General features: G+C 38.6%; 1 protein-coding gene across 1 annotated transcript in view; it reads left to right on the forward strand.

The window, feature by feature from the left end:
* The window catches only part of nrg3a (neuregulin 3a), a 356242-nt gene that overhangs the window by 191916 nt on the left and 136419 nt on the right, over positions 1-27907 (forward strand). Inside the window, exon 2 of the mRNA XM_080868339.1 lies at positions 14476-14605. Coding sequence (XP_080724465.1) covers positions 14476-14605 — 130 coding nt within the window. The remainder of the gene's footprint in view (positions 1-14475; positions 14606-27907) is intronic.

The following is a 27907-nucleotide window of genomic DNA, read 5'->3' on the forward strand; positions in this document are numbered from 1 at the left end:
AAACCACTCTGTTGCAGGAATTGAAACATTAAATACAAGTTTTCCATGAGATGGTGGAGAAGAAAACTGAGCCAGAAAGCGATTACAGTAACATTAATTTTATGGTCAGAAATACAAACCTCAAAGGAACACTTATGTTTTTACTTGTTGCATGACTTTCTTTCTGCACAAAAGTTAATAATATAATAATAATAGGCAAAAAATATACAGCTTTAAGGCCATAAAGGAAATGATCCTTAAATAATCTACCTCTCTAGTGCAGCATGTGATCTTGTGAATATTTTAAAGACTCTTTTCCAACTGAATTAAACTGAAAGTCGCTCTCCTCAAAGACCATATTAACAGTAGGAAGTCTTAGATGAAGGGTTAATTGTTGGCAGACAAGCAGTCACGCTTCCTCTCTCTATCTCCCTCTCTCTTTTTGTATGATGTGATTAGAAGCCCACAGCCACTGGTGCCACAGAGCGAGGACAATTGAGTCTGTCCCAAAAGTAATAGCTTCTTCTCAACTTAATTAAGGAAACTCACTCTGCATTCCATGTAAGGGTAGTGGTGGGGGCTAACAAACTGATCATACCATCTGTGTGTGTGTCAGTTTGTGTGTGTGTACACGTAGAAGACATGAATCGTGTCCTGTTTAACAGTCTTTTTCTCTTTAAATGTTGCATTTTTGCACTCTCTGCGATATCGTTTCATGTCAAGTTATCATTGTTAGTCCCTGTTAATTAATGTTTGATGGCATGTCACTGGTAACACTTTATTCTGTGTGTTGACAAGTTATCCATGATGACTGTGAGAAAAACCTCATATAGATGGAAAAATTCAATAAAAATCATATCTATATCTAAACCCTTCTGAGACAAGGCTTCCATTAATAGACCTTTTTAGGATCTAAAGTTACATTTTAAAGCAAGTGACATGTAGAAGCTGTGAGAATAGCTGAATGCACTGGCATTGCTTTTCAGATAAGGAAAGACTCAGCTCAGTTCTTTCTTAGAAAATGTAACATTCTAATGGACATTTTTAACACTGCAAATTCCATTTTTGGGTTTTAATCCAATACATGATCTTTTGATGCAAAAAGAAAGCGATGTGTAAAAATACCGCCGGAACAGACAAACTCCTTTTTCCAAGTCAAACGTTGGGTACTCCCTGTGATTTTTATCACATCTTGAAGTACAATCATCCTTATGTCATTATAGGCATGCTTACATGGATTGTATCAGATGGGAGGACAAATGACTGATATTATCACTTAGAGGACACGCTAGACTAAAGGAAAAAATTGAACATACAAGTTGTAGAAGTTAGGAAAATATAAGTATCGTTTGGTAGCACTTTCTATTACAGTTTGCTAATAAAGTTGTAATAGTAGGGTAACAAAGCAGAACTAAGAATGTAATTACACTTAATAATGTTAATATCCAGTAATATTATGGTAACAACAGTGGTTACAGTAAAGTAATATTACACTGAAATTTATATACTAGTTTTGCATTTTGCAGCTCTAGTTCCTGCTTATTAAACAGAAACTAGCAAGTTTCCATTTATTAATCCAGAGCATTAAACTAGTTGGGAATGTTGGGAACCTAAGGTAACCTTTTCACATTATAACATAGTAATACTAACCAAATATGCTAAAATAGCCAGTATTATCTCGTTATTATAATATTATTACAATTTAAACTCCATAAAAATGTGAAAATTCAAAGACATGGCCTTCATATTTCTAGCAGATTTGCTTATTGTTACCATGGTATGCTAATATTACTACTTGGTTTTGCTTCATGGGAATGTTTTTATTTTCATATTTTTACCTCTAGTTTTTTGGACCCTTATTATCCAGTTACATAAACATTAGTGTAATATTATTCAACTGTTACCACTCTTGTTACCACTCTTGTTACTTGGTTATTAACTGTTATTACTTTAGTAACTGAGTGGTAATAACTTAGAAATGACCACATTATTACGTTCTTGTTTCTGCCTTGTTATCCTAATATTACCACTTTAATATGCAGTTGTAACCAAAGTTCAACCTATTATTTTATTAATATAAAATTTGTTGTTGAAATTGATGAAGTTAAACTGAAAGCATTCGCAGGGTAAGGCTGCTCTTATTCAGTACAAGGCATACTGTCAGCCTCAACCTGCATAAAGTTTGTATTTGTTGGCTCCAATGTAGCTCTACTGCAAAAACTACAAATTAAGTTTTTCACTCAAAGAGACCTCGTAGGGATCATGTTTGCCAGTACAGTGAAAAATATTAAGTTACAGTTATTTAGCTCTCTGCATGTACTCTCTCCTTCTTTATGTGCATATTGCTGAAATTATGTTCTCCCATAGCTCATTTGTGTATGCTCAGGCATCATCAGAAGATCAGTAATTGGATTTTCTGTAAAACCTTACTAAGAGTCTCTAAGGAACAGTAAACTATTCATATTGTCAAGTTAATTTGAATGCTCCATGAATAAGAATAAGAAGTTCCAACACTGTTGTTCTAAAATATAACTTGATAAAATCACTCTTTAAGTTCTCTAACGAGTTGAATATTATACGTCTAAATACTCTTTTAGGATTGTTCCAGTATGATTAGTGGAGAAATGTAGAATTAGGACAGAAAATTTTCAGAATACTTGCTGAATACTATGCTGCTTCCATGAAACCAAAGTCAGTTTACACGGTGATGGTTGCATCAGCTGATCACATCTAATTAACAAATAAATCAAAAAATACCTTCAAATGATTCTATATGTAAGGTGAGAAAGAACCTTATGAAATGCACATTAATTATATGCACATGAAGAGAAATTTAAATTCCTGTGAGGTGGAACTGACAGAACACATTTTGTATTAATGGGGTTTCAAATATTAATGTTACCTGACATATGCCATGAATTACGCTTGTTTTAAATGATGTTTTTCACCACCTGGTGCTATTGTCAAATGGTGTATGAAGTGCCAGCATCTATGTGAAGATTTTACTAAATAAATGTAAACATTATTGGGATGCTTTATTCAGCAGAGCTGTGGGCTTTGCCAGCATATAAATAGTCTTATTATGGGTACTTGCACACCACTGTATACTCCCAAGTGACATGACAAAGAGCAAATTCTAAAATGTGATTGAGATGATAAAAAATAGTTCTGCCAGCATACACTGCAGCTGTTGATAATGGGATTAAATCACCTGTTTAGGTTTATGTCTTAAGCAAGGGTCGTACATATAGTGTGGGAATGTTTGGTCTTTTATTTTTCCATACCCAAGACAAGCATTTATATAAGATTCTTTCAGATTTAAACATGTTTCTATCCATGAATGCATATGCATAAACATTTCTGTAATTTATTTGTTCACATATAAAGCAACAACTATAATATTCATAGTTTTCATGGGAAACCATATGGAACACTAGCCTGAATTGCTAACTTGCTACATATAAATGAGCAAGTTAGCAAACTCTGTGACGGCGCTCAAGGGTCACTTAGAACTGGACAGAGCAGATAGAGAGAAGTAACCTATGCCTGCAGAACCTGCACCATAAATCACTGATGAGCATTTCCATGCTTTTATGGATGGGGGCTTCCTCCTATGCAAATCTGAGTTTGTGAGAGGGGGGATGCACTGTACACGAATAAAGCAATCTAAGTGTGTGTGAACATTAAGTATTTTGGTAAAGCTGGATAAGACCTACAACACCCATAAAGTGTATCCTATTTGAAGCCAGGAAAAAAAATCACCCCCAAATCCCCACCAAGTTATTTTTACAGAGATAACAGTATTATTAATACTACGAGCTACAGCCGTTAGCACGTGATCCTCCTTATGGGGACCTGATATGTTTAATATGCTGCTGAGAATATAGCCCAGAAGAAGCGTATAGTATAGCTTTTATTTTGGAAAGAGCCATTTCTCTGTAATAAACTCTCTTTTCCAAAGATGAGTGATTTCTCGATCAGATTTATTTTTTCGTTTCAGCAACATTAAATTTAAAAACTGTACTTTTGAGTTAAAATATATATTTATAATTTTAATAAATGACAAATTAAAAAGGCATGAACATTTTTTTGTATCGAAAAAATATCGAACCGTGACACCAAAGTATCGAACCGAACCGTGAATTTTGTGTATCGTTGCACCCCTAATATATATATATATATATATATATATATATATATATATATATATATATATATATATATATATATATATATATATATATATATATATTATGATGATTATAACAAATTCCTCTTTGACCTCACCTCTGTTTGCAAAAAGGGAACAGTTAATCATATCCTGTACATAGTAAACATGGGTTTTAATTTCAGGTGTATAATTTATACATTTATTTATTTATGGTGGAAAGCTAAAGCTGAACCGATTGGATAAGGGATTAGGAGGGTTCCCGATGTAATATAATCCATTCACTCTAACCCTACCGGGTGATACTTTCATCAGCACTGCACTGTGTGTGTATGTATATGTGTAGGTGTGTGTGTGTATATATATATATATATATATATATATATATATATATATATATATATATATATATATATATATATATATATATATATATATATATATATAAACACACACACACATATAGACACAGAGGGAGAGAGGTACCTTTTTGTTGCAGTGCAAGCAGAATTTGTAGGGATGATAATGTCAGACAGACATGAACTGTTGGTATGAGCAACAGCAGTGGCTTCAGCATTCACATTCACATTAGCAGCCAGGTTGTGATTATAATCTCCAGTGTCAGAATGAAGCCTGCAGGGATACAAAGTCAATCCAGAGAGAGTGTGCTGAAGCTATCACCTGGAGAGTAATGAATTTCTCTGTTATTGAGCCAGATGGCCAGGGGACGGGATGAGGCCTGATACTTAGCACTATTTATTTGGCAAAGCCTGGAGGTGTCCTGTGAATGCGATCTGAACAGAGAACATGAAGCATTGGGGGGACTTTATTGGCCAGGCAGGGCTGACTGACACACGGACAGATTAGCAGAGGTATAGCGGGCCTATCTGCACAGAGCAGGTGCACTTAAAATGAGCTACTGGAGTGTGTGTTTATGTGACTGTACGAGCCCGTGCGAGGAAAGACTGAGGGAGAGCGGGAGGAAACAGGTAGTATCAGATTTCCATGATTAGCCTGTTGTTGACCGCAGAGCTATCTTGACACACTGCCATTTTGTTTTTGTTTGGCTGTACAGTCAGAGCACGGAGGCCTGCTCACACACATCTATCTGTGCCATGCCACACAGGGCCAAGTATCTGCAATGCAGTGAGCAGTGTGGCTTTGCTCTGCTGCCTCTGTGCAACACTCAAGACTCCACATAGACAGACAAATTGAAATGCACGCACACACACGTGCATACACTAATTAACATTCACATGCAGATACACACAAGCGCTGGACTGAAGGAGACAGCTGCTGTGCATTTACTTCATATGAGGGATCATGAATGGAAATTCAGTGTCATCATAGACAGTAGCATATGTACTATACACTATATATTAATCAAAGTTGCACTAACAAGAAGCACTGTTACATATGCTACTGTTACTGATTGATGAGTTACACACATGCACACACACTCACACAGATGTATGCATGGAGAAGCTTAACTTGACTTTCATCTTAACTTGAGATTTTCATCCAATTTGTTTACCTGCCACACAAAAGCTATTAAATCCAATCCAAAGCATCAGCAATGGAGCCATTCAAAGCAATTTTAAAGAGACACATCACATCACAGACTGGTGCTCTTATCTCAAAGAGCTTTGCTATCAGTGAAGATGACTTGGTGGATATTTTTTTGGACAGCTGCTCCATAAGAGCGAGAATGAGTGGGAGAGAAGTGAGGTGTGCTGTTATCTTTATTGGATCATGCTGTGCAATAATGATATCTTACCACCACCACAGCTATACTCAAGCTATGAGAACAGTGTCAAGAAACTGAATTTGAGAAATGTGTTGAACGTCAATGTCATGGCAAGCTTGATAATGAGCAGAGCTTCTGCCAAAGTATTGGAAGCCTGCTGAGGCTAAGCATTGTCATTTTTGTAGACAAACTACAACTGTCAGGTTAGCTAATGCATCTTTTTAGCCTGTTGCTGTCAAACTGTATAAAAACATCTTGAATGTTAAAAAGAAACAAGAACTAGCCAGCTATTAGGACTTGATACTCTGTTAGCTGATTAGCTGTTAAACATTTTCTGCTGCTCAACCAGCACAAGTCTGGGTCACAGGGAGGCAGTCTAAGCAGAGGAGCACAGATCACCCTTGTTGCTCGCTTATCCAGACAGAGACCGTGAAGTTTCCAAAGCAGCCATGACACACAGCCTCTCCAGCGTGTCCTGTTTCTGCCTGGGGTCTCCTTTACATGCTCAAAACACCTCACCTAGGAGGCGCCCAGGAGGCATCCCAGTCAAATACCTAAACCACCCAACTGGCTCCTTTTGATGTGGAGTAGTAGCAGCTCTACTTCAAGTTCCTACTGAAGGACTGAACTCCTCACCCTATTACAAATGGAGTCCCTACCCACCCTTCAAAAGAAGCTTGTTTGCACCACTTGTGTCTAATATCAGTTCATTTATGTATGCTAACATAGGTTAAATCATTTATCACAATATGTAAAGGATCTCCTTGGTAAAGCTTTGGATTACTTTGTCATAATGCTAAAAAAATATTTGCTTCTTTCTGCCTCCTTCTAAACCTGTGTGTCATGCAGTTAGCATTACAGTGGGTGGATAATGCATTAATCAAGTACAATGTTAACTCATGCATCATTCACTCCATTAAAGCTGTTGAGCTCATATTTCCTGACAGAAACACACATGCGCTGCTAATTTAGAAACAGTGCGTTTAAAATGTTACCATTTTAAAACTGGTTACAATTAATCGCAGAAGAAGAAAAAGCCAAACGAACAACGACAACAAACACAGAGTGTGCTCATGGAATTCATGCAGCAGTCCGCTAAGTCAGACAACACATAGATGTCAACAATACAGACTTGACAGCAGTTTCTGCCACAAACATGGAGTCAAACAGAGAGTTGGCACAGTTTTTACACACAGCATTGTGTGTGCAAAGTGTTACATTGCTACAGAACACACTGGTGATTTGTGTCTCCTCTGGAAAGAGAGCTAAAACAGGTTATTTAGATGTTGCACTGTGAGCACTTCGCTCCATGTAGTCCTCTTGGATCAGCTTCTCTTTGCCTTTGCTCTGAATGCAGATTATAACCAGTCCATTTGGCTTGTTTCTCTCATTGTGTTCAAAGTTCTCAGCCACTGAGCAGAATGAGTTGTTTGAAGTCATGAGAGGTTGTTGAGTTAATAAATAAAACTGGAAGGTTTTGCATAGAGGTTCCTTGCACAAGGTAATTGTTAAAAACACAGCTGGGAGGTCGGCTGTTGGTGTTTTAGAATTTAGCCAGGCCCAGCATGCACTGGTCGGTCGTTGTGGGTATTTTCGATTTAGCCCAATTAGCTTGGTATACTAAACCCGTGATTATTGAAGAACTGCCAAGACCACAAAAAAGTCCTTCATTAAACTGCGTTATTGTGTATTTTGTACATTTTAAGCATCAGTCTATCCCAGATGTGCACATATTTTAAACATTGTAAACATTTTTATGATCAAAACATAAAAAACCAAGCTGTCCAACACATGAGCTGGATAAGTGATTTAGCGTATCCAGCAATAATTGCAGTACTTGCAGTGTGTTGACCTCACAGGAGTGACTCTTCTCTTTGTTTTAAATACAAACATATAGTTCAGTTGTTTTTCATTGTCTGTTGAAGATGAATAAAGAAATTAAGATTTTATGTAATTTTCCCAAAAAAGAGAGGACACATTTCTAGTGTCTTTGTTGTTGAAGTGATGAACTGATGGGCTACAGATGGTCAGATAGGCAGTAAGCAGGACAAGAACAGCTGAATGGAATGAAAAAAGAGGTGGGAGCAAAGAAGAAATATTTGTTCTTTTGACTACTGTTTGAAGGATTGTTTGCTGAGCATGCCTGCAGTGTGTTTGAAAAGTGCTTTTTTGATTAGGAAGACTTCAAATTGATTGAAATAACCCAGAAGTTTCTGCCAGCTATGACAAAAGCTTGTATTTTTACTAGATTTTTAGATTTTACTAAAACAGGCAGCGGCTGAATGACCAGTTTTACTTACCAGAGCAATTTCATAACACTTTGCGGAGGAACTTGACATGAATGACGGTAGCGTGATGGTGAATCGAATCATGTTGAAGAGGAAGACAACTGGGAACACAAATGGTCAATTAGTCATAATCATACACAGGTATACAGGATTTTAAAAAAGGAACAAGAGTCTGCATTTTCTTTCTATCATTTGAAAGCAGAGATAGTGGTTACAGCAGCACTTCAATCAACATTAGGTTTCTAAATGGAAATTTCACTCCTCACTCCCCCACGGTGCTTTGAGCCTCAGTAGAGGTATAGCATATCATGGTATATATTTTTGACTGCAGTGAAAACTATGTCTAAAGTTTAAGACATAGACAGTTTTGTATGATCTGTCGAGAGCGATGTAAATGACTCCATAAATCAACATCTGTTGGAGGAACAGAACCATCTGAGTCTTCATGCATGGTTCTTTTTTATTTGTCTTTAACACCTTTCAGATGGTTTTTTCATAAATGCGCAGTGTATGAGCCATCAGATGGCGTACGCTGTGTGTTATCAATTAAAGACACCGCCTAGGCATTGAATGAATAAATACTCTCATCTGTTTTAAACAGGGAGTGTGAACATAATCTAAATATCAGCTTCACTGATTCAATTATCACAAGCAGTGACTCCAAGTTATGGAACCAGTTTCAAAAGTAAAATTTATGTTTACTTTTTCTTCTTGACAACTGCTTATATACCTATGTTCATTTTGTGGAAATTCGTTTAAAACAAAAAAGAAAATATAGTATAAAATATCATTAGCACACACCAGACTTATAAAGGCATACTGACACTTGTCAAGCCCAGTAATGTCATGAGTCAGTTCTCTAGAGCAACGTCCTCCAACTCAAACAACAAAGTCCTCTAGAGTGTCCAGTAGAAACAGGACAGCAGCAGTACTCTTGTCTCTGACTGCTGACTGATGAAGTTGCCTAACGATACCTTTAACAGTGTAAAAGAACTGTGTTACTACTACCTGTTACATTCAGTAACCCTCCGTTCTACAATAGAAAACCCCATGTATCCATTTTTGTTAGTCTTTTTTGTGTAGTCCCTGTTTCTGACTATTTCCACTCCCAGCACAAATCAATAATCAGGCAGGGTAGAAGCAGCTTGCCCGAGACCTTTGCTATCAGTTAGCATGAATGCCTTGCTGGCAAGCTGTTGGTCTGCCACTTAGGAGAATTGTCAGCCAGGAAGTACACTATTACAGGCCTCCTCATGGGACCTCTGTGCTTCACCCACAACAGCCACATCTAGGTATTGGTACAGATGCATATGGTGGAAAACACATGAGGGTAGACAGTGTCAAGAGTGATTAAATATTGCCAAAGAATGTTACATATCAGCTAACTAATGCTAACCATAATATAGGTCGAGGAAGATTGCCCCGGGTGCATTCAGACAGTTATATATGGTTATATAACTACTGCCTTCACTAGCAATGCATGCTCACCACATCACATTACAAAGATAACACAGATTATTCCCTAATCAGTGCTTTGTTGATAACTGTAAGTGCCTGATAAATTATGACTTGAATATAGCTTAAGCAGATTTTTGTATAGCTGGCATTTCTCTTTTTCAGATAATGCATTCAGAAAAGTTTTGCAACAGCAGCAAAGAGAGAATTTGTGTTTTCATTTGCAACACTTTGGAGATGCTCTGTTCTGTCTAGACTGCAGAATTGTTGACAATTTAACCAACTGAACCGCCTGCACTAAGCAATATTATATATGAATTTATTCAAATTTATTGTAACAATGAGGAGAACGTCTGAGTTTCTTTCTTTCATTTATGGTTTGGTATGTAGCTCTGTTTTACATGTCTTTGCATGTCACACAAAAAATGAACTATCCAATATGGCATGGCATGTTTTCTATAACAGTAGTGAGGGAAAAGAGCTGTAAATGAGGTCTGCAAACATAACTTTGTTTGACCATTACCTTATGAATATAAAAAGGAAGGAATTTAATTTGGATTGGAGGCCAACACATCCATATTGAAGGGATTTTAGGGCTAATAGTGGTGCTTATGTCCTGAAAGTGCCCTCTCATCGTTTCTCATTTTGAAGGGAAATATTTGAACTACTTAATAAGTGGCTGCTGACCACATACCCAAGGGCCTATTTTTAGCCTATGTCAGCACTTGCTGTTAAAAGACAGAGGGAATGGTGGTTCAAGTATGAGAAATTATCCTACCTGTGCCAAACTTATATGGAATACACAACAAATAAACAAAAAAGGGAAAATGGCTTGGGAGAGAGATTTTACTCACTGCTGATGGTTGAGCATCATGATTTAGCATAATGTTTAATGTGCAGGATCGCCTTAGAGACTTAGGTGAAGACGATATAAGTGAAGCTAATAGAATAAGCTTGCCTCCTAACATAAAGTTATTCTGAGTAAAAAGATGTGAATGAAAGTACAAGATCCGTACAGGAAAAATAACAACACCTGGGCACAAAATTCCAAAGTCTGACTTTTTACTCTATTGCCCCTCCACTTTTATATAGGATCATTTTTTGATTATGTACATCCTTACAAAGATGCTACTCTCCAGCTCAACCACACTTAAATATTACTCCAAAGGGATAGACTGGGGATTAAAATGCAACAGCAGGAGGTCTTAACAGTTTCTCTCTTCTGCTTAAACTCTTTACCCTCTTAAGAATTCTACTTCCTGTTCTGAGCTGGTATTACTGTTAACAAAGTCTAGCCTTAAGTGTAGGGGGAATTTTTTGAAGGATTCATAATTCTTAGACTTTTCTTAGAGTTTCATCACTGGGAGCATTTTGTTTTACGAATATGGCTACAAATCTCTGTAGCAGCAATGTCTTACTTTGCATAAAACATACATGGTGATGAAATTTATAGTGTTAAAGTAGCAATATTAGAATTATTAGTATTATTTGAAGTAGACAAGCTGAACTTCTGAAATTCCTTCAGTATATGTCCCCCCCCCCTGTTGATCTGGATTTCCAAAGTCGTAGAACAAAAATGAAATCATGAATACTGCATCACCTGCCCTTACTGGTGGTTTGATATCCTTCTAGCTAATCTCTTCTCATCTTGAAGTGTCTACTGAAGACATCTGTGTCATAGTTAGAAGTTCAGAAAGGACCCTGATTGCTCTTTTTTCCATCATTAATTCTGTAACTATTACATAAATGGCTACAGCTTCCTCTACTCCACAATCAAGCAGCGCTTTGATGCAGAGGTGAAAATCAGCAGCTTTCTTATTCCTTCCTCATTTCTTGCTTGTAATCAGTGAGAAGGAGAGAAGGAGAGAAGGAGACAAAGGAAGGAAAAGACGAGTTGAATTGGAGGGTTGTGTTATCCAGCACCCAATGGTTTATTGATCCTTTCGGGGCCTCTCCAACCTTCTCTTCACATCATAGTGGAGTAAATTGGACTGTTTTCTTCTGTAGTGATTGACGCCTGATGTCTGCGGGCTATGTTTTTAAACTTGCATTGATATTTCCAGCAGACTGAAATTACTGTTTTCAGTCTACTCTGGCATTCTTTAGAATGATACAATTCTTTGAGTGCATACAGTGTCTGAGCTGACAGGTGACGAGTGTTAAGCTAAACAACCTACAGTGCATTGTGACAACTCTGTCAACAAAAAAAACAAAGGGAGACGATGACAAATGGCGCTTCTGTCACTTATCGCAAAGACTAACAAAACAGCATAACCCAGTCCAAGCATGAAATCGTGTGTGGAAGAAAATCCTTTGTTTCAAAAAAGATCTAGTGTTGCAGACTGAGTGCAAAGAAAGATTCAGCACCGTTTTGTGGTTCAGGCCTTTGTTTTAATGTCTCTGTGGGCAGGATGTGCTCCACTGGAAGGCGAGGCATCTATGTCTGGACATACCCAAGGAGATAGTTATTGTGAATTCTCTTACAATCATGGCTTCTCTTAATCTCTCTATTTGTCCTTGTCTAGTTGAAATGCTGTTTTCAGAATGAATTCATTCTCACCGTTACCTTGTGAATCCACAGGATGCGAACAGCAAAATAATGCTGCTTTCTTTCCTGCATATGTTCTCTCTCCCTAAACCTGCTGTTGAAACTTAATGTTAGTTGCCATGATTGAACAATATGTGTTTATTATATTTCCCAGATTATTCAAATGACACTGGTGACTTTTTTAGATCTTAGCCACAGAGCCAGAAACTTCGACACTAACTGGTATTGGTTAAGGCTTTGGTCATGCCACTGGGTACAACCACTGTTTGCATTGTTTTGTTGTTTTAGAGGAAGTGACAGCTTCACTGTCAGGGTTAAGAAGACCTCCCTGGATGATTAGAGAACTCTAACTTTTGTCCGTAGCACCAATTGTTTTCAAGCTCAAGCTGAAACCTTTTCCCCCTTTTTGTTCTTTTCTCTTAATACTAATCGCTATCATCATTATGTGTGGATTTTTAAAGCTAAAATTTGAAAACCATCTGAAACCAGTCATGGTAATTTTTTTCATATTTTACCCAAAGCTGGGTAGTTGTTAAATTGGATACACTACAATTTAGTTTAGACAACTCTAAACTAAATTGTAGTGTATCCAAACTTCAAATAGCAAACTTCAAATCCTGTCAACCCAGGTAATAACAGGTCGGTATTTAAACTGAAACAGATATTCAGAAATATTTATTTATTTGTAAATAATTCATTACTCTGTACGTGCTTTTCATGTCAGCCTCGGATCCGGCGTTGAGCGCATATCGCCATGTTGTCCAAGCTACTGGAAACCTCAGTTTACCCCTTTCCTTAGTTCCCGGTTCAACTACTAACTTTAAACCAGTCTCTCATCTGCTAATTATCAGTGGTTGCAGAATATCCCTGGGGTCTGATCAGCACCTAGCGTCTCATAAGCCAACCCACCACTCAATCCTGTGGTGCCTCATACTGCTGATTAAGGGATCTGAGCCCATACAAAAATAACTCACCTCTAACTCACCTCCACAGTCCTCCCCTCTCCTCATTTCTTGATTGAAAAATCTTCAGTTCACTTGGATGTATCTTCCACACATCATTAAAGAACAACCTAATACAGTGATCAGTACTCTTGTGGAAGTAACAGCATCCTCTAAGTAAAACTGATTTTAATCACTGAAGCATAGTGTTCTGGTTCATCACAGTTCATCTAGCTACTTTAAGAAAAACATAGCTGGGATTCTGCTAATGAGAGCCCTTAGCAGACTCATTTTTCATTTGTAAGCACAAAGGAAAGAGTCAGGAGCCCAGTCTGGTATTAATAAATCTGCAGATCAGATTTCTCCCTGCATCTGAAAGCTTGATCGGCTCCATCACAGGCTTTCTAATCAATGCTGATCTTATCCTCAACCAGCAATAAAATGCCCATAACACCATTATTTCATTGATAGTGCATTTTTCTTTCTCTTGAGAAACTGTTTGTTATTAACTGGAGATTATGTATCGGAATTTCAGGAGCAGGACCACGCCTCCAAACACGCTCCTTCTGGTTGTCATCTATATAGGTTCCCCCTGTTCTGCAAGCTGTTCATTCTCGTTTACGTGCCCCTCCCTCCCTTGTTCTCAATTCTTTAACTTCTTCATTTCTATGTAGTGCATGGGGATCTGCCAGGCCCGGGAGCCATCGCCAGTTCCCTTCGAGGCCTTCCCCAAACCGCAGCTCAATTCATGTCAAAGCATTCACTTTTACCTACTAAAACGCTGTCAAACCTAAGATGAGGACGTCGGTCCAGCTAGTGAATTTCAATTAGGAGGTCATTTATTAATATACATCGAGCAGATTCCCTTAGATTTGTGTACTACGCACAATCACTCACGCAAGTTGTGATAAATCACTGGAAGAACTGATGTTCTCCAACAGCATTACTGCAACTATAGAGTATTAATCATAAAGAGACAGATTATTACCTGTCCTCCATCCATCTTTTGCTTGTGACATCGCAGGGTCTAAACAAACAATCGCATGTTGGTTTTATCCACAATGTGCGTCAGGTTTGTCTGTAGGCACAGACAAACTGTTCTTATGCATCCTTGGCTGGCGCCAAACAATTCTGGTATTTTTCTACTGTAGTTCAAGATAAAACCATGATTTATTTGAAGACACGGCGAGTGAAAATGAGGTCCTCTCTACGTGTACACAGGTATTTTAGTAAACTTAGCTTATTCTTGTTTTAGTTGGGTAAAAACTGAGCTTTTGAAAAACTCCCTACAGGGTGAAGGAAGGACACCGTGCTTGTGACTGACAAGATTTTCTTTGTTTGTTCTGCAGCATCTCCAACTGTCCCTCCGCTACACTCGGAGCATTTCAAGCCCTGTCATGAGAAGGACTTGGCCTACTGCCTAAATGGTGGCGAATGCTTTGTCATCGAGACACTCAGCGGGCCTCACAAACACTGCAAGTAAGTGATAATTTATTGAAATACCTCTGCTTCTTTCCTTTTCTTATGTTCTCTTTCCTGCATCCATTCTCCAGAGATTTATGTTGTGTCTGCTCGGTATATGGTTTGTTGTTCTGACATTTAGCTGTATACTTTGGATTAGATACTTGGTATATCATCATGCTACATATATTAAAAGTGATAATCAGTTAAAGGACATGCATACAAAATAGGCAGTTTTTCCTGTCTCTTTTCTAAAGGATAGATGGGTTAGGTTTTGTTCAGTGGTGCATATCTGGTGTAAATATGTGTGACGCAGCTATACACCAAATTAGGGCAGAGCAATATGGCCAAAAATATTTATCACGATACACATTTGAAAATTTGCGATAACGATATAACTGACGATATAATTGACACGAGACAAGATACTTTACAACTCCACAACTTTATTAGTGCAACCCCCCCCCCCATTAAACCTTTAAAGCCGGTCGGTTTGCGTAACTATTTTTAAATCCTGGTAGAACTGCAACCACATAAGCTAGCGCAATAATTTTTTTTGCATATGAAACCGGAGGAGTTGTACTTACATCTTATGCCATCAGCTTGTCCTCGGTCACGGTTTCCTTCCACATATAGCTTTGAAAGAAATTGCATATTAACCACTTGCAGCAACAAAAACATAATATTCCAGAAACACGCTTTGCTGATCCGAGCAGCTGTTCGTAACACTTCCTACCTCAGAATAGACATCAGCGCAAACTACCGCATGTCCGCCATTACCTGCCTGGAACTGGAAGTGACATCATTTTCGCGGAAATGTAGTTTTTTTTTTGTTTTTTTTACCTTCAGGGCCTTATAAGACTATACTGGTGTTTTTAAAAGTTATGTTTGACTTTATGACTTTCTGTATCGTTCCTGGGATGCTTAGAACTCAAATTGCACTGCTGGAAATAGTTTATTTTGATGCATATGCTGTTTTTTTGCAAATTTGCATTATAATATTTATTTTCGTTTTTCCTGCATTATATAAAAATTGGTGTATTTAAAAAAAAAAACTATGAAGACACTCAAAATAAATTTCCTGTGGTGGGAAACTATTTTGTGCAACTTTTTTGTATTTACAGTTTTGAGGGATAAGCCTCTTAAATTTCTCTAACTAGAAATATATGTTAAAAAAAACCAAAACGATTTTCAATTTTTTGTAGTTTATTGCACTTTTTTGCAATTTATGTAATTACTATGCACTTAATGCAGACATATTATTAAAATTTGGGCTATAATGATTGTATTGATGTATAGCAACTTCAAATGCTCCCAAAAATGGCACTAAAAAATGTAAAAATATAATATAAGCTCTGGCGGACTTGGCTCTATGGTAGGTCTTAAAGGGTTAATGTATTTTCACTTGAACAAGCAGCAGTTTTTTTATATGCATTAAAGCTATATAAAAAACTTAACAGTGCAAATGCAAATTCCTTGCTGACAGTTTAACTAAAAGATATTTCCAGTGGAAATTGGCCGACATATCCTCAGCATAACGATGTATAATATCCACATAACTTAAAAAGAGGTTATACACACACAATACGGTAATATTATGTTAAAGCAAAGTCCATATTACTGACTAGGGTAGCCGTAATGCTCCAACAATCAATCAAGTGGTATGGCTTCATAGCTTCGTACTAAAACATTTTTTGACAGATCTTTGAGCGCCGTGTACCACATAACATCGGTTCGGGGTCAGTAAGCACAACCAGAATTCATACATGAGGTGCACCAGATTATAAGGGGCTCTGTCGATTTTTCAGAAAATCAAAGGATTGATTTTAAGTGTGCTGTATTTTCCGAAAAACACGGTAATAACGACCGCCCGCTAGCATGCTCTGTCAAACATTGTGCTTTGGTGTGTATCTGATAGACGAAAGCCAAACCAGTTCCACAACCACTGAAGTTGCACATTTTTACAAACCAATTCTGGTTCATCCGTTTCATTCAACTATCTGCTTTCACCCATCTCATTCTCCGTCGCTGCCATGCTTTTCCACCATGTGCGTATGAAAACAAAGGTACTGCGAATGCATGTTTTAACCATATTCTATCGCGATATTTAATTTTCTTATCATTGCCTAACATTATACCAGTATTACTGTGAATGGTATGATATGGCCCAGCCCTACACCAAATATAATAAAATATGCAACAAGTTAGAGAACGAATCTCCCTGCCAAACACTCAGATCACCTCATCGAGAGGTTCGCAAGATGATTCTCTTTCTTTCTTTAAAGATAGAAGCTTTTATTCACAGTGGTTAACGTGAACAAATGATTGGAGTCTTAGAGGTCAAGACCTAAAAAGGCAGCACACTCTCCTCTAATCCACTCTGCTGTTTAGTGTTAAACAAATACTACTAATTTCTCAACAACGGCTAAGTATGCTTCTTCCTGGTTTCACCTCCTCCTGCCCCAAAAGCTCTGCAGGTAGTCGCATATTGAATGATCTACTGGTTAAGGAAGGTTTGTGAGATACTGAACGTGCGCACCAATGACTATAAATGCTGTGAATCTATGCTGGCAACTGCCACCCACTGTGAAGGGGTAAGCTAAGAAAAAAATCCAGTGAATGTAGTGTATTTGATATTGTAGCAGCATCTGTAGGGACTGCTTCTTTATTTGACGTACTTTATCAAAAGATTCTTGCATCTTTGTCTTCCTGCTATGTGTCTATGAGCATTATATTAATATCTACGTGCACCTTATTTGTCCCAGATTTGAGAGTAGAGCTCGTGGGCATTTAGCCCCTTTAAATGTGGGGCCTTTTACTAATTAAGTCCCAGAACAACTTCTTCCAAAATCTAACCTCCGGACTTCCATCCGACCTCCTTTTCAAAGAGTGTGTTTTCCAGCCCTGAGCTACGACTATACAGCCATACGCATGTGAAAGTGTGCATGTGAGCATCCACAAATGAGGAGGGATTCTACTCAAGCAATGGAAGACTCGCTAAGCTGGAAAAATAAGATCAAAATGAATATGAGATGCAGTGGTCATTGTGCATTTGAACACCACACATGCACTCGGTCTCTTACACAAAAACAACAAACCACAATACTGTGAGAAGTCATCTCACATGGGAAATTTGTTATTTTCTGTTTACAAGTCTGCTTGCATGCTGCTGGCCAGTAATCAGTAGCCGGTCTCAAGTTGAACATCTGCAGGCAGTTACAGTTTAGACTCACAGATTTCGGCCAACAAATGGACTGTTATCATGCTTATGGGGTCAACAGAGCTACGGAGAATCAGACAGCAGGATTTGGACTTTACAGATAAATTATGCTGTTTTTTGGGAAGGGGGGTTAATTTTTTCTGGAATAGGTTATTTGCCATATAAAATATGGTTCAGATATTAGAGGTTGCCCTAAATTGGTTAGCCACTTCTGTAGTTTTCAGTTGATTATGCACTGTGAGGTTTAGTAAAAACTCCACCAAGCCCAGAACAATCTGTTTTTTTTTTCTCTTTTATTACAAGAACAGTGTTGTAGCTTGAACTATGACAAGAAAAGCACAGAAAAGAGAAAATGGGTGAGAAAGACCAAGGTGTAGGTGGATGAGGAGTTGGAGATGGGGGAGGACTGTTGTCCTCCCTGGCTCGCTTCTGTTGCCATGACAACCCAATAATCTGTGGACAAGCTCAGCTGTTAAAGAGAGGAGGGTTGTAATGTATGCCGGGACTGCTTGATCAGGCTGCCTGCTAATGTTAATGCTTGTGAGGTAGAGAACAGCAGAGAGCTTAATCGCGTGGCAGTGAGCTTTCTAAAGGAATTGTATGGACCATCGAGCAATACGACATTCACTCTGGATCTGAATAACAGCTGGTATGACAAAGCAGTAAAAGATAACATTTGGAGTTTAGAAAGGATCATCTTTAATATTTAGGAACTGGTTAGACTAAGATAATGCTTCATAGGAATACTTCAGAAGTTGATCTACTTCCTGAGTGAGGCCTTTAAATATTACAAACCATATAAAAGAGGATACATTTTGTTTCAGCTTACTCGCTTTGAGACATTAATTTATCATCATCAACAAAAGAATGATGAATTTCACCGCAGGCGTGAGATCAATGCATAATCTGATTCAGTTTGTGTTTACAACAAATTGAGACAAATCCACTTATAAAAGTGTGATCAATTCAGACAGTAAATGGGGATAAATTGAGCCGGTTTGTGGCATTATTTGCCACCGAATTAATCATTTTTTGTTAGTAAGACGAAACCTGATCCTTTTTGCAATGATTTCCTCTGACGAGTATCAAGTGGTATTCCCAGCCAGCTGTAAAACAGGTGTAGATTGTCCCCGGGAGCATTGTTTAGCGCTGACACTGTGTGCAACGCTCGCGTTTGCCATCCTTATGGGATGGCTGCAGAGTCAGAAGGAGATGTGAGTCATAAGGACTGCTCGTCCTCTCACACAGAGACCCACCGTGCATACATGCCAGTGCTCCATGCTTTGGGCAACATAGTCAGGCATTCATTAGTGCTCAGCTAACCAGGAAATTAGTCACTGTGCTAAGATAATATTTTAAGAACATGGCAAGAGGCCAATGCATTGAGTTTTAAAAGTATGTGATACTGAATTTGATTAATTACTTTTTGAGCTAAGTGTGATTTTTTTTCTGAAGAGGACCAAAGGTCTAATAATAGCTTTGGTGTAATTACTGCTTCAAACAATGTCTGTTTAAATATCTTTCTGACCATTTTTCCTAAACACTTTTACAGTCATTTATCTCTTTATTCTTATCCTCTGATTTTAGAGAGAACTGTTGGCCCCGAGTAACGATTCTGCTATACGCTGATTCCTACTGAGCCAGCGATCCAGGAAATTGCACTTCACCGCTTCTTTCTTGGAACAGTTTATTTATTCTGTCTTCAGAGTTGCATGCAATGAATTTGGTTTCTGGACAGTTTAGTATTTATTTCCTTCTGCCAGAGTGACCAGGCAAAAACTGTGTCCTTGTGCCTAGTTAGCTAAGCCCGCCTCACTGCCCTCTGTTGAGAAGCTATTCCAAAGCATCAGGAAGGAAATCTCACCTGGCAAGTAGAGATGGTGTGGGTTTAGAAGAGATCCTTCCAGAGCCCGAGCCAATGAGACAGGACAGTGACACAGATACTCTCTGGAGGTTGGAACCAGATATATCACGCACGAACCCTGGCGCTGCTTGCGTACCGCCAGCTACGATGTTGGTTCAGTGTGTGTTGCGGGTCATACAGTCGACCTCTCATTCAGTGAGGGTGTTTTTGAGCAATGTAAAATCTTACTTTGGGACCCATTGTAAACCTTTTTTAAAAACACTAAACATGATGGAAGGGGGCTTGCTGGCTTTTAATTTGCACTTTTTTGCTCAGGGGTCTTTTTTGGATTGAATGAATGTGGAGCACATTGCTCAAGAGCACTGAATTGAAAAACTAAACAGCCGTGTAGCTTTAAAACATTATTCAAGACAAAGAGTACTGATATAAAGGGTACTGATGTTTCAGATTTTATTTGTTTGATATCTGTTTTTTTGCTTCATCATTGAGAGTGAAAGGCCACACAAGAACCTCTCCACAGTTGTAAACTTGAGCATTTCATTATTTCATCATTTATTCATTTATTTATTTATTTCACACTTAATTAAATGACCCTTGAGCTGATATGTTGTGCAGGTACAAACATGCAATGGAGGCCGCGTCTAAAGTTTAGATAAAACAGTATGAAAAGAACGAATAGAATATTTTGTAGCGCCCATTCGCCAAGGATTCCTGTGTTTCCTGCACGACGTGAAGAACGAGATGGGAGGGGTAAGGCTCCACTGCTTTCTGGAGTGTAATCCTCCTTCTCTTACTGACAATCCTCCTCATCTTCCCTCCTATCTCTGTGGACTCCAGTCTTGTCTTTTCCTGGGTGACCTTAGGCTTTTCCAAAGCATTCAGCCATGGATCAGCCCCACTAGATTGACTTGGGCTGCACAGGTGCGAGGAGCGGCTGCACAGGGGAATAGATGACTTTACTTTCCCTCCTCATGCACACATACACACACTTACAAGCCAATTAACAAGAAGCATGCATGAAATTGAAAATATAGCAGCCATAACACACATTTAAGCTGCCAGTAAACAAGCTGATTAAAATGTATATGGAAAAACACAGCCGTGTGACACATTTGTGTCAGAATTCCAGTGTCATGTCATGTTCACTATATATGTTTTTAAATATAGCATAAATTGGGAAAAAAAGAATGTTTTCAGCAAACTGCACAAACTGTCCTTTGGGTTTGTTATCGCGATGCACTGGGTGATGGGGATAAAGATAGACATGAGGTAAAGAACCATGTGCTCACATATAAACACAGTTTGATGGGGAATGTTTTAAGTCAAACCAAAATGCTTTCCTCAATCTATCCAACTAATTAACCAGCAAGTAAAAGCATAATTAAAAGGTGAGTGTTCCCATTTGATAATTACAGCCTTTAAATGTGGACTGTGTTGCTCGTTAAAAGGTTGCTGTGCCTGGTGTGTTATGGCATCAATGCCAGGGACACCTTGTGTGTATCTCTGCATCTGTAGCAGCATTTAATAGACTGGCTTTGACTCTTTATGATGACAACACATCAGGAAACAGGTTTGCATTAACGAGTATCCATTAAAATGTGATGTGACACAATGTTATACATTCTTTGTTGTTTTTACAAATATGTTACTTTATTTTGATGCCTGATCATTATGCAGAATTTGTTTCCCCTGAGTGAAACCTTTGCATCTTCTGCCCGTTACCTTGTAGTAAAATATCGACCATCGACAGCACGGGATTTTTTGCTTCACATCAGATTTTTGTCTCATTTCCAGTGTTAGCAAGCGTGGTTTGGTTTAAACATTTTTTTCCAAATATTCAAACAGTGTTTCAAGTGGCATTTAAATGCTGTTGAGCCAACGGTTATAAATAATGTTTGATAATCCTCTGCTTTTCAGCCATTTTTCAACCAGTGCTCACTAACTCCAGAAAGCATTTCATACTCAAAGCTCATGAGACTTTAGTCAATGTCACATTCCGCTGCCCTGAACTCTTTGCTCTGGGCATTTGGAAAAAACCCTTAATGCAATCAGTCACACAAAAAAGGACACATGTGAGAGTTATCCCAAGATACCCTCCGACATCACATTCCAACTGTGAGTTTGTCAGGAGTCAACGAGTGTGTATATAGAGGTCAGTGCATTCTGGGAAATATTGTTTCTGTCAGCAGGGATTTACCTTGACTGGATAAAGGTGTGTCAGATGCTCACTACAGAGAATATTTGTTATAAACAAAGCAATGTCAAAGTATTTTGTCATTAGAGAAACAAAAAAATCTGTACTGCTAATTAAATTCACAAACCGCTCGGATGCTGATAAAAAAAGAAAATCCTTCTTTTTCTTAGTCACTTCTTCTCCATCTTTCTTCCCTTTTCTTTCTTCAGACGGCCCTCCCTCTCTCTGTTCTCTCCTTCCCCCTCTCCTTCTCTTTTGCTTTGTCGATTTCTCTAAACCCTCTTCGCCATCTGTGCGATAATAATGGCACACCAGTGGGAGTTCCACTGGTGTCTTTCTGACAGTAATAAACAAGGCTGATGCCATGGCATGCTTTCGAGGTGGGAGAAAATTAAACAGATAAGAGACCACATATTGTGGCTAGAAGGCACCGCTTTTGGTGAGCGAATCCTCCAAGATGCAAAGAGGAGCGCTCAACGTGCCTGGGAATGAAAAGCAGAAGCTGGAAAGAAGACAATTTTGGACCAGGAAACAAGCAATAAAAGGGCTTTTTGGGTGACATGGTGACTGAGAGGGGCTGAACAGAGAGCGGTAGTGGCCAAATGTTAGTGTGTCACTGTTTGCTGATTAAATTAGCACACAATGAAGGCTTGATTATCACTTGGCAGCTCAATCAGCTACCATCAAGCTTCATATTGTGGCTAAAACTAAAATAAAACATTCAAAACTAGCTTGTTTTCGTTGGTGTAAAATCCCCAGTCGGCATTTATTTATGGTTTTGCTTTACAGCGCTCAGCATCACACTGAGCAACCCAGGGATAGTATACATGTACTGATGGAAACCCAACCAGACACATATTCACAAGATGCAGACATGCTCACCTTGCTATATTCAGCCTATTTATATCAAAACCAGACCTTTAGGACTCTAATGCACATTGTGCAAGCATCTTATGTCCATTTGAAGCTTTTGCTGAAGAGCACGATGACGTGCTCAGATTTGGATGGTAATTATAGAATTATGTCTGATTGGTGTTATTTCCAGTGGTTGTGAGTTTTCTCAAGCTGTCTTCTCAGTGCCATTTCTTAGTCTCAGCAACTTCTGAGCGTCTTATTGATTTGTATTGATGGTTTTGTTTGTCTCAATTAGAAAGATTTACCAACTTTAATTGTGCAATTGCATTAGTTGTCACTTAGTTTGGTAAACAGCACAAAGTATCCAATTAAGCCTCTTTGGTGAACATACTGTACACATGCACTGTGCATGCACGCATGTGCACGCATGTGTGGGTGGGAATGAGTATGTAAGAATGTGGAGTCTGTTTATCATAAACATAATATGAATTATGTGAATGTATTGGTAAAAACTGTTTCTGGAAAAGAATCTACACAGTTGTGTTTGTTGTTGAATCTGTTATGACAGTGATGGGGAATCATGAACTGGGATCTGCACTGTGAGAGCGCAGAAACACTTGAAAGCTTGAAATAATTGTCAAATTCAACACTGTTATGAGTAATAGCACTTACACAAATTATGATCATTAATCAAAAAGACATTTTAAAGGTAGTTTGAAGGTAGATGAAGAATATCCTGAAGCGATTGGGTAAAAATGCTTTAAATACTTTAATTCTTGGGTGACACTATTGTATTTTTTAAAATCTTTTTCTTTTCAAAATACTGCACTAGAGTATTGCTTTGCAGTAAAATGACATGTGTCACCCAACTCAAAAATGATAGAAAGTTGGTAAAATTAGCATAGATAGCACATGCATGAAACAAACACTTTTTGGGATGCACAACACAGTGATTTTTGTAAAGATCCACTGTTTAAACCCACTTTAAAAAAACACTTGAGATTTGGTGCCTAGACTTGAGAGACATGAGGTTTATAGTTAAGGTAATTACATAAAAAATGAAAAATAAGCATCATGACTTGAATTTTGGGGTTTAGTTTGCATGAATTTCTGTCTGCTGTGACAAAAATCCTAATCGACTTTCCTTCTGGTATGCACCGTTTCTGTTTCGTGCTTTGACGTGAGTGACAGCCAGGATGTTTTTCATTATAAGAATCAGTGATATAAATCAGTGAGCTGAAATAGGATCACATTTTTATTCCAACACCGACACAGACTCATCATTCGGAGGCTCATAACTTACTATGATGCCATTTGCCTCATTCGGTCATAGGCAGTAAAAGGGGTATAAGCATTTCAAAGGTGTGTTCGGACACACAACACACAAACGTACGTCCAGATATCATACATGTCTGACAGCTCTGTCAAGGCTGTCAGGGATACACTGAGGAAGGAGAAAAAGGAGAGTCATGACCTCATGGCGCGAGACAAAAGCAAGAGGCAGAAAAATAAAGGCGAGAGACAGAGATGGGGTTACAGGAAGTGTTTGGCACATCAAAGCTTGAAGAATATTGCAGCGTTATCCTCGATAATGATGCACAAAAACTCACAAGATGTGTAGCGCACAGTAACAAAACTCAGAGTGAAAGGAGATAGTAAGAGGTATGGGTGGGGTGGAGGAGTGGATGAGGATGTAGACATACAATAATTTGGTGGTGTTCCTAATCAAGGCATCCCTTTCAAGTCAGCAGGTTTGATGTGGTAATAGGATGCAAATGTATGCAAATGAACCTTCTTTTCCCTCCAAACTCTGAATTTGCTTTGCCCCTTTATGCAGGATGGGAGAACTCTGAATAAACAGGCGAACAAGGCATGGGACTATTGATTATAATGTATTTATTATAATTATTTTATAATTATAGGGAAAGTTTTAAGTTGGCACCAAAGACACTGTAATTTACCCTGCCTGTACCTGAACTCAGGTATCGAGGTGAATATCAGCATGTACGCCATCGAAAAAGAACTTTTATAATGAACGCAAAAAGCAAAAGGTGTTGTAAAATATATATTTACATAAGGAATTGCTGAGGAAAGTAGAAAGGCAGGAATATGGAACATAGAGACGGAGATTGCAAGCGACAGAGAGGGAGAATAGAAAAAAAAGAATAACTGAAGACAAGCTGTGCCTGCAATGTTAAGCAGGTCTGGAGTCCCAGTGCTACCTGGGAGCTATACCAGCCTGCTGATGTGTGTTTTCACTGTAGTGCACTTCACTCTGAAATGGCAGCAGCGCCCTAAGCCCAGACATGTCTGTCTCCTTCTCTGACTAACAAGAAGCAGCCCTCAGTCAGGATATTTTCAGAATAGCGAGGCTTGATTACACATGTAATCACACATGCAATGCATGAACCCTATGGCAAAACACCCACACTCAGATGCTTTACAAACCTTGAGAGGGCTCATGCATAGTCCCTGCATACGGCGGCTCCCTCATGCACCTCATTATGTGTTCATGGATTTTTTATGTTTTCCCATCTTGTCAAGAAGAGAATCTGGTGAAGGTCACTGTAACACTGACACTCGGCTAATGGTCAATTTGACAATTTAATTCTCTTTTAAACATGCTTTTTCTCCACTTACTGGCAATTAAGTATTTTCTGAAAAGCCAGAAATCACCTCTGAAGCAGTGTTATTAGACCTGACCCAATGCATAAGCTAACTAACCGCCTGCTTGGGGTGCCTGTAGCCACAAGGGGGCCCACAAGGGCACTTGTCTCCATTTGAGAGTGAATTAAAGGGATAACAATAGGGCACACTTTTGTTCTGACCTGGCTGGGCAGTGTAGCTCTTGAACTGTGTGACCTACTAGCTGAAAGTCACTTCCGGGGCTTTATTCAGTGATATATCACACACATTTTTAGTCAGGTTAAAAATATCCCATGTTAAACTATTCTGTCTCCCGGTAAACTATCTCGGGTCATAGTATAAAAGATATGCTCCGTATTCAGTTATCTCGGGATTTTATATAAAAGATTCAGTTTAATAAATAGTGCCTTTTTATATTTTATTATCTTTGCATTCTTAGACTGAAGCACAGGTGCAAACTGTGGAGGAAGGATTGCAGTGGGAGTAGAAGAACTCAGGTGTGAGATGCGACTGTGTGGCACTCGAAAGCAGCATTTTTTTTAGATCCTCTTTGGAACTGGTGCCCAGTGCAGAGCCAACTGGTGAAGCTTAAAGTAGCGCAGCTCCTTATTGTTTGTGCTGGAGTGAGGCTGAACTCATTCCAGCTGCACCTGCCTGTTGTTAGGCTTAAACTCCATCCTCAAAAAGGCAGAGTGATTGCCCTGGAGCTGACAGTTGGTCACAGGGGGGCATTCCCGGTTTTGGTTGTGGAAATAACACTTTAATTATTTCCCACTTCACAACATTATCTCCAGCAGTTATTTTTGCCCTGCTATGAGTCTCTACCTACATTGTATGTGCACGCCTTTAAGCTTAGGTAGGGCTAACAATGGACGTTATAATGAGTTCACCCAGTACTGACTGATTCTCTCATCACAAAAGAAAACCATTTGTGTGCACACTTATGGATGTTACAGTACACAAGAAAGCACCAAGCGTTAGCTCATAATGTGAGTGTATGTTTGCTCCCATACCAAATATGGACATCTTGAAAACAGAAAACCCCATTCATGCATTGCCAAACAGCAGGAATGTGTATATAAGTAAGTCTGTAAAACCAACACACTGGTTATAGTTTTACAGTTTTATTCTTATAGCTCCAAACCACAACAGCAGTTGCCTCAGGGTGCTTTACATTCACAGAGATCCTACAATAACACAGAGAAAACCCCACAGAAGAGGGGCCTGAAAGCTGAAGTACATTTAGCCCAAAGTTGATGCGCATCCATCTGGATCTAGTAGAATGCTACAATTCACTGCATCCCAATTCCTGTCAGGCGTCCGTCAACTCTCTCTACTAATGCAATGAAAGGTTTAATAATGGATTGCACTTATATAGCGCTTTTCGAGACCTTCAAAGTGCTTTACAATTCCACTATTCATTCATTCACACTGGTGGAGGCAAGCTACAGTTGTAGCCACAGCTGTCCTGGGGCAGACTGATGGAAGCGAGGCTGCCATATCGTGCCATCGGCCCCTCTGGCCATCACCAGTAGGCGGTAGGTGAAGTGTCTTGCCCAAGGACACAACGACCGAGACTGTCCGAGCCGGGGCTCGAACCGGCAACCTTCCGATTACAAGACGAACTGCCAACTCTTGAGCCACGATCGCACGGTCGTTTAAATAGTAAAATGTTATTTTGGTTCAGTGAGACAACTCACTCAACTATTTAAATGATCAGAACTCCAGCAGAAAATATTCTATTGCCCCAAATCATCTCCCATCATTCTCTACAGATTAACATACATTTGGGGAGTAATGAAAAAGGCTCAGGAGGAATAAAGATTCCTTCTGAGCCTAGAAGTATTTGCTGGAATGGCTGAAACAGCAGACAGTGATGCAAGGCAGCAATGACACTGATGTTTCAGAGGGAAGATGTGAAACTTTTATAGTTTGGTTAGACTGGATATTGTAATATTGGAGCCTGTGTGACTTGTGGAGAATGAGCCATATTATGTTTGATATGGTTAGTTTTTAATAGCAGTATATTTTTAAAATACATCAGGGATTAAAAAAGGAGTTTGTCTCACGAATCTTTCTACAAATTCACATACTGTGGGGGATCTTTTGGTTCAATGACAGGAAAATTCCTCTGACATTGTGATAATTGGATAAAATGACTTACATTCCAAAACATACTAATGACAGCAGCAACACTTTCAGAATCAGAATCAGAATCAGAATCAGAATACTTTATTGATCCCTGGGGGAAATTATTCAGTCATGTAACATTATATTATTGCTATTATTGAATTATCACAGATAAATCTCAAAGATGAATCAGTCTGCTTACTCACGAATTGTTTTGTATTGAATTTGAGTCATGAAATGGGAATACCGAGTACCAAAACTTGCAGACTTCTTGGAGTAATATTAATAAAACCTAAAAATGATGAAATATGCAGAAATAATTGGATTCAGTTTAATCAATAAATGAAACCGTCATTCCATATGATTTGTAATCGGTCTTTCCTAATCTGCATTTAATATATTTCTCATTCA

The sequence above is a fragment of the Rhamphochromis sp. 'chilingali' genome (assembly GCF_963969265.1).
Source record: "Rhamphochromis sp. 'chilingali' genome assembly, chromosome: 20".
Taxonomy (NCBI): domain Eukaryota; kingdom Metazoa; phylum Chordata; class Actinopteri; order Cichliformes; family Cichlidae; genus Rhamphochromis; species Rhamphochromis sp. 'chilingali'.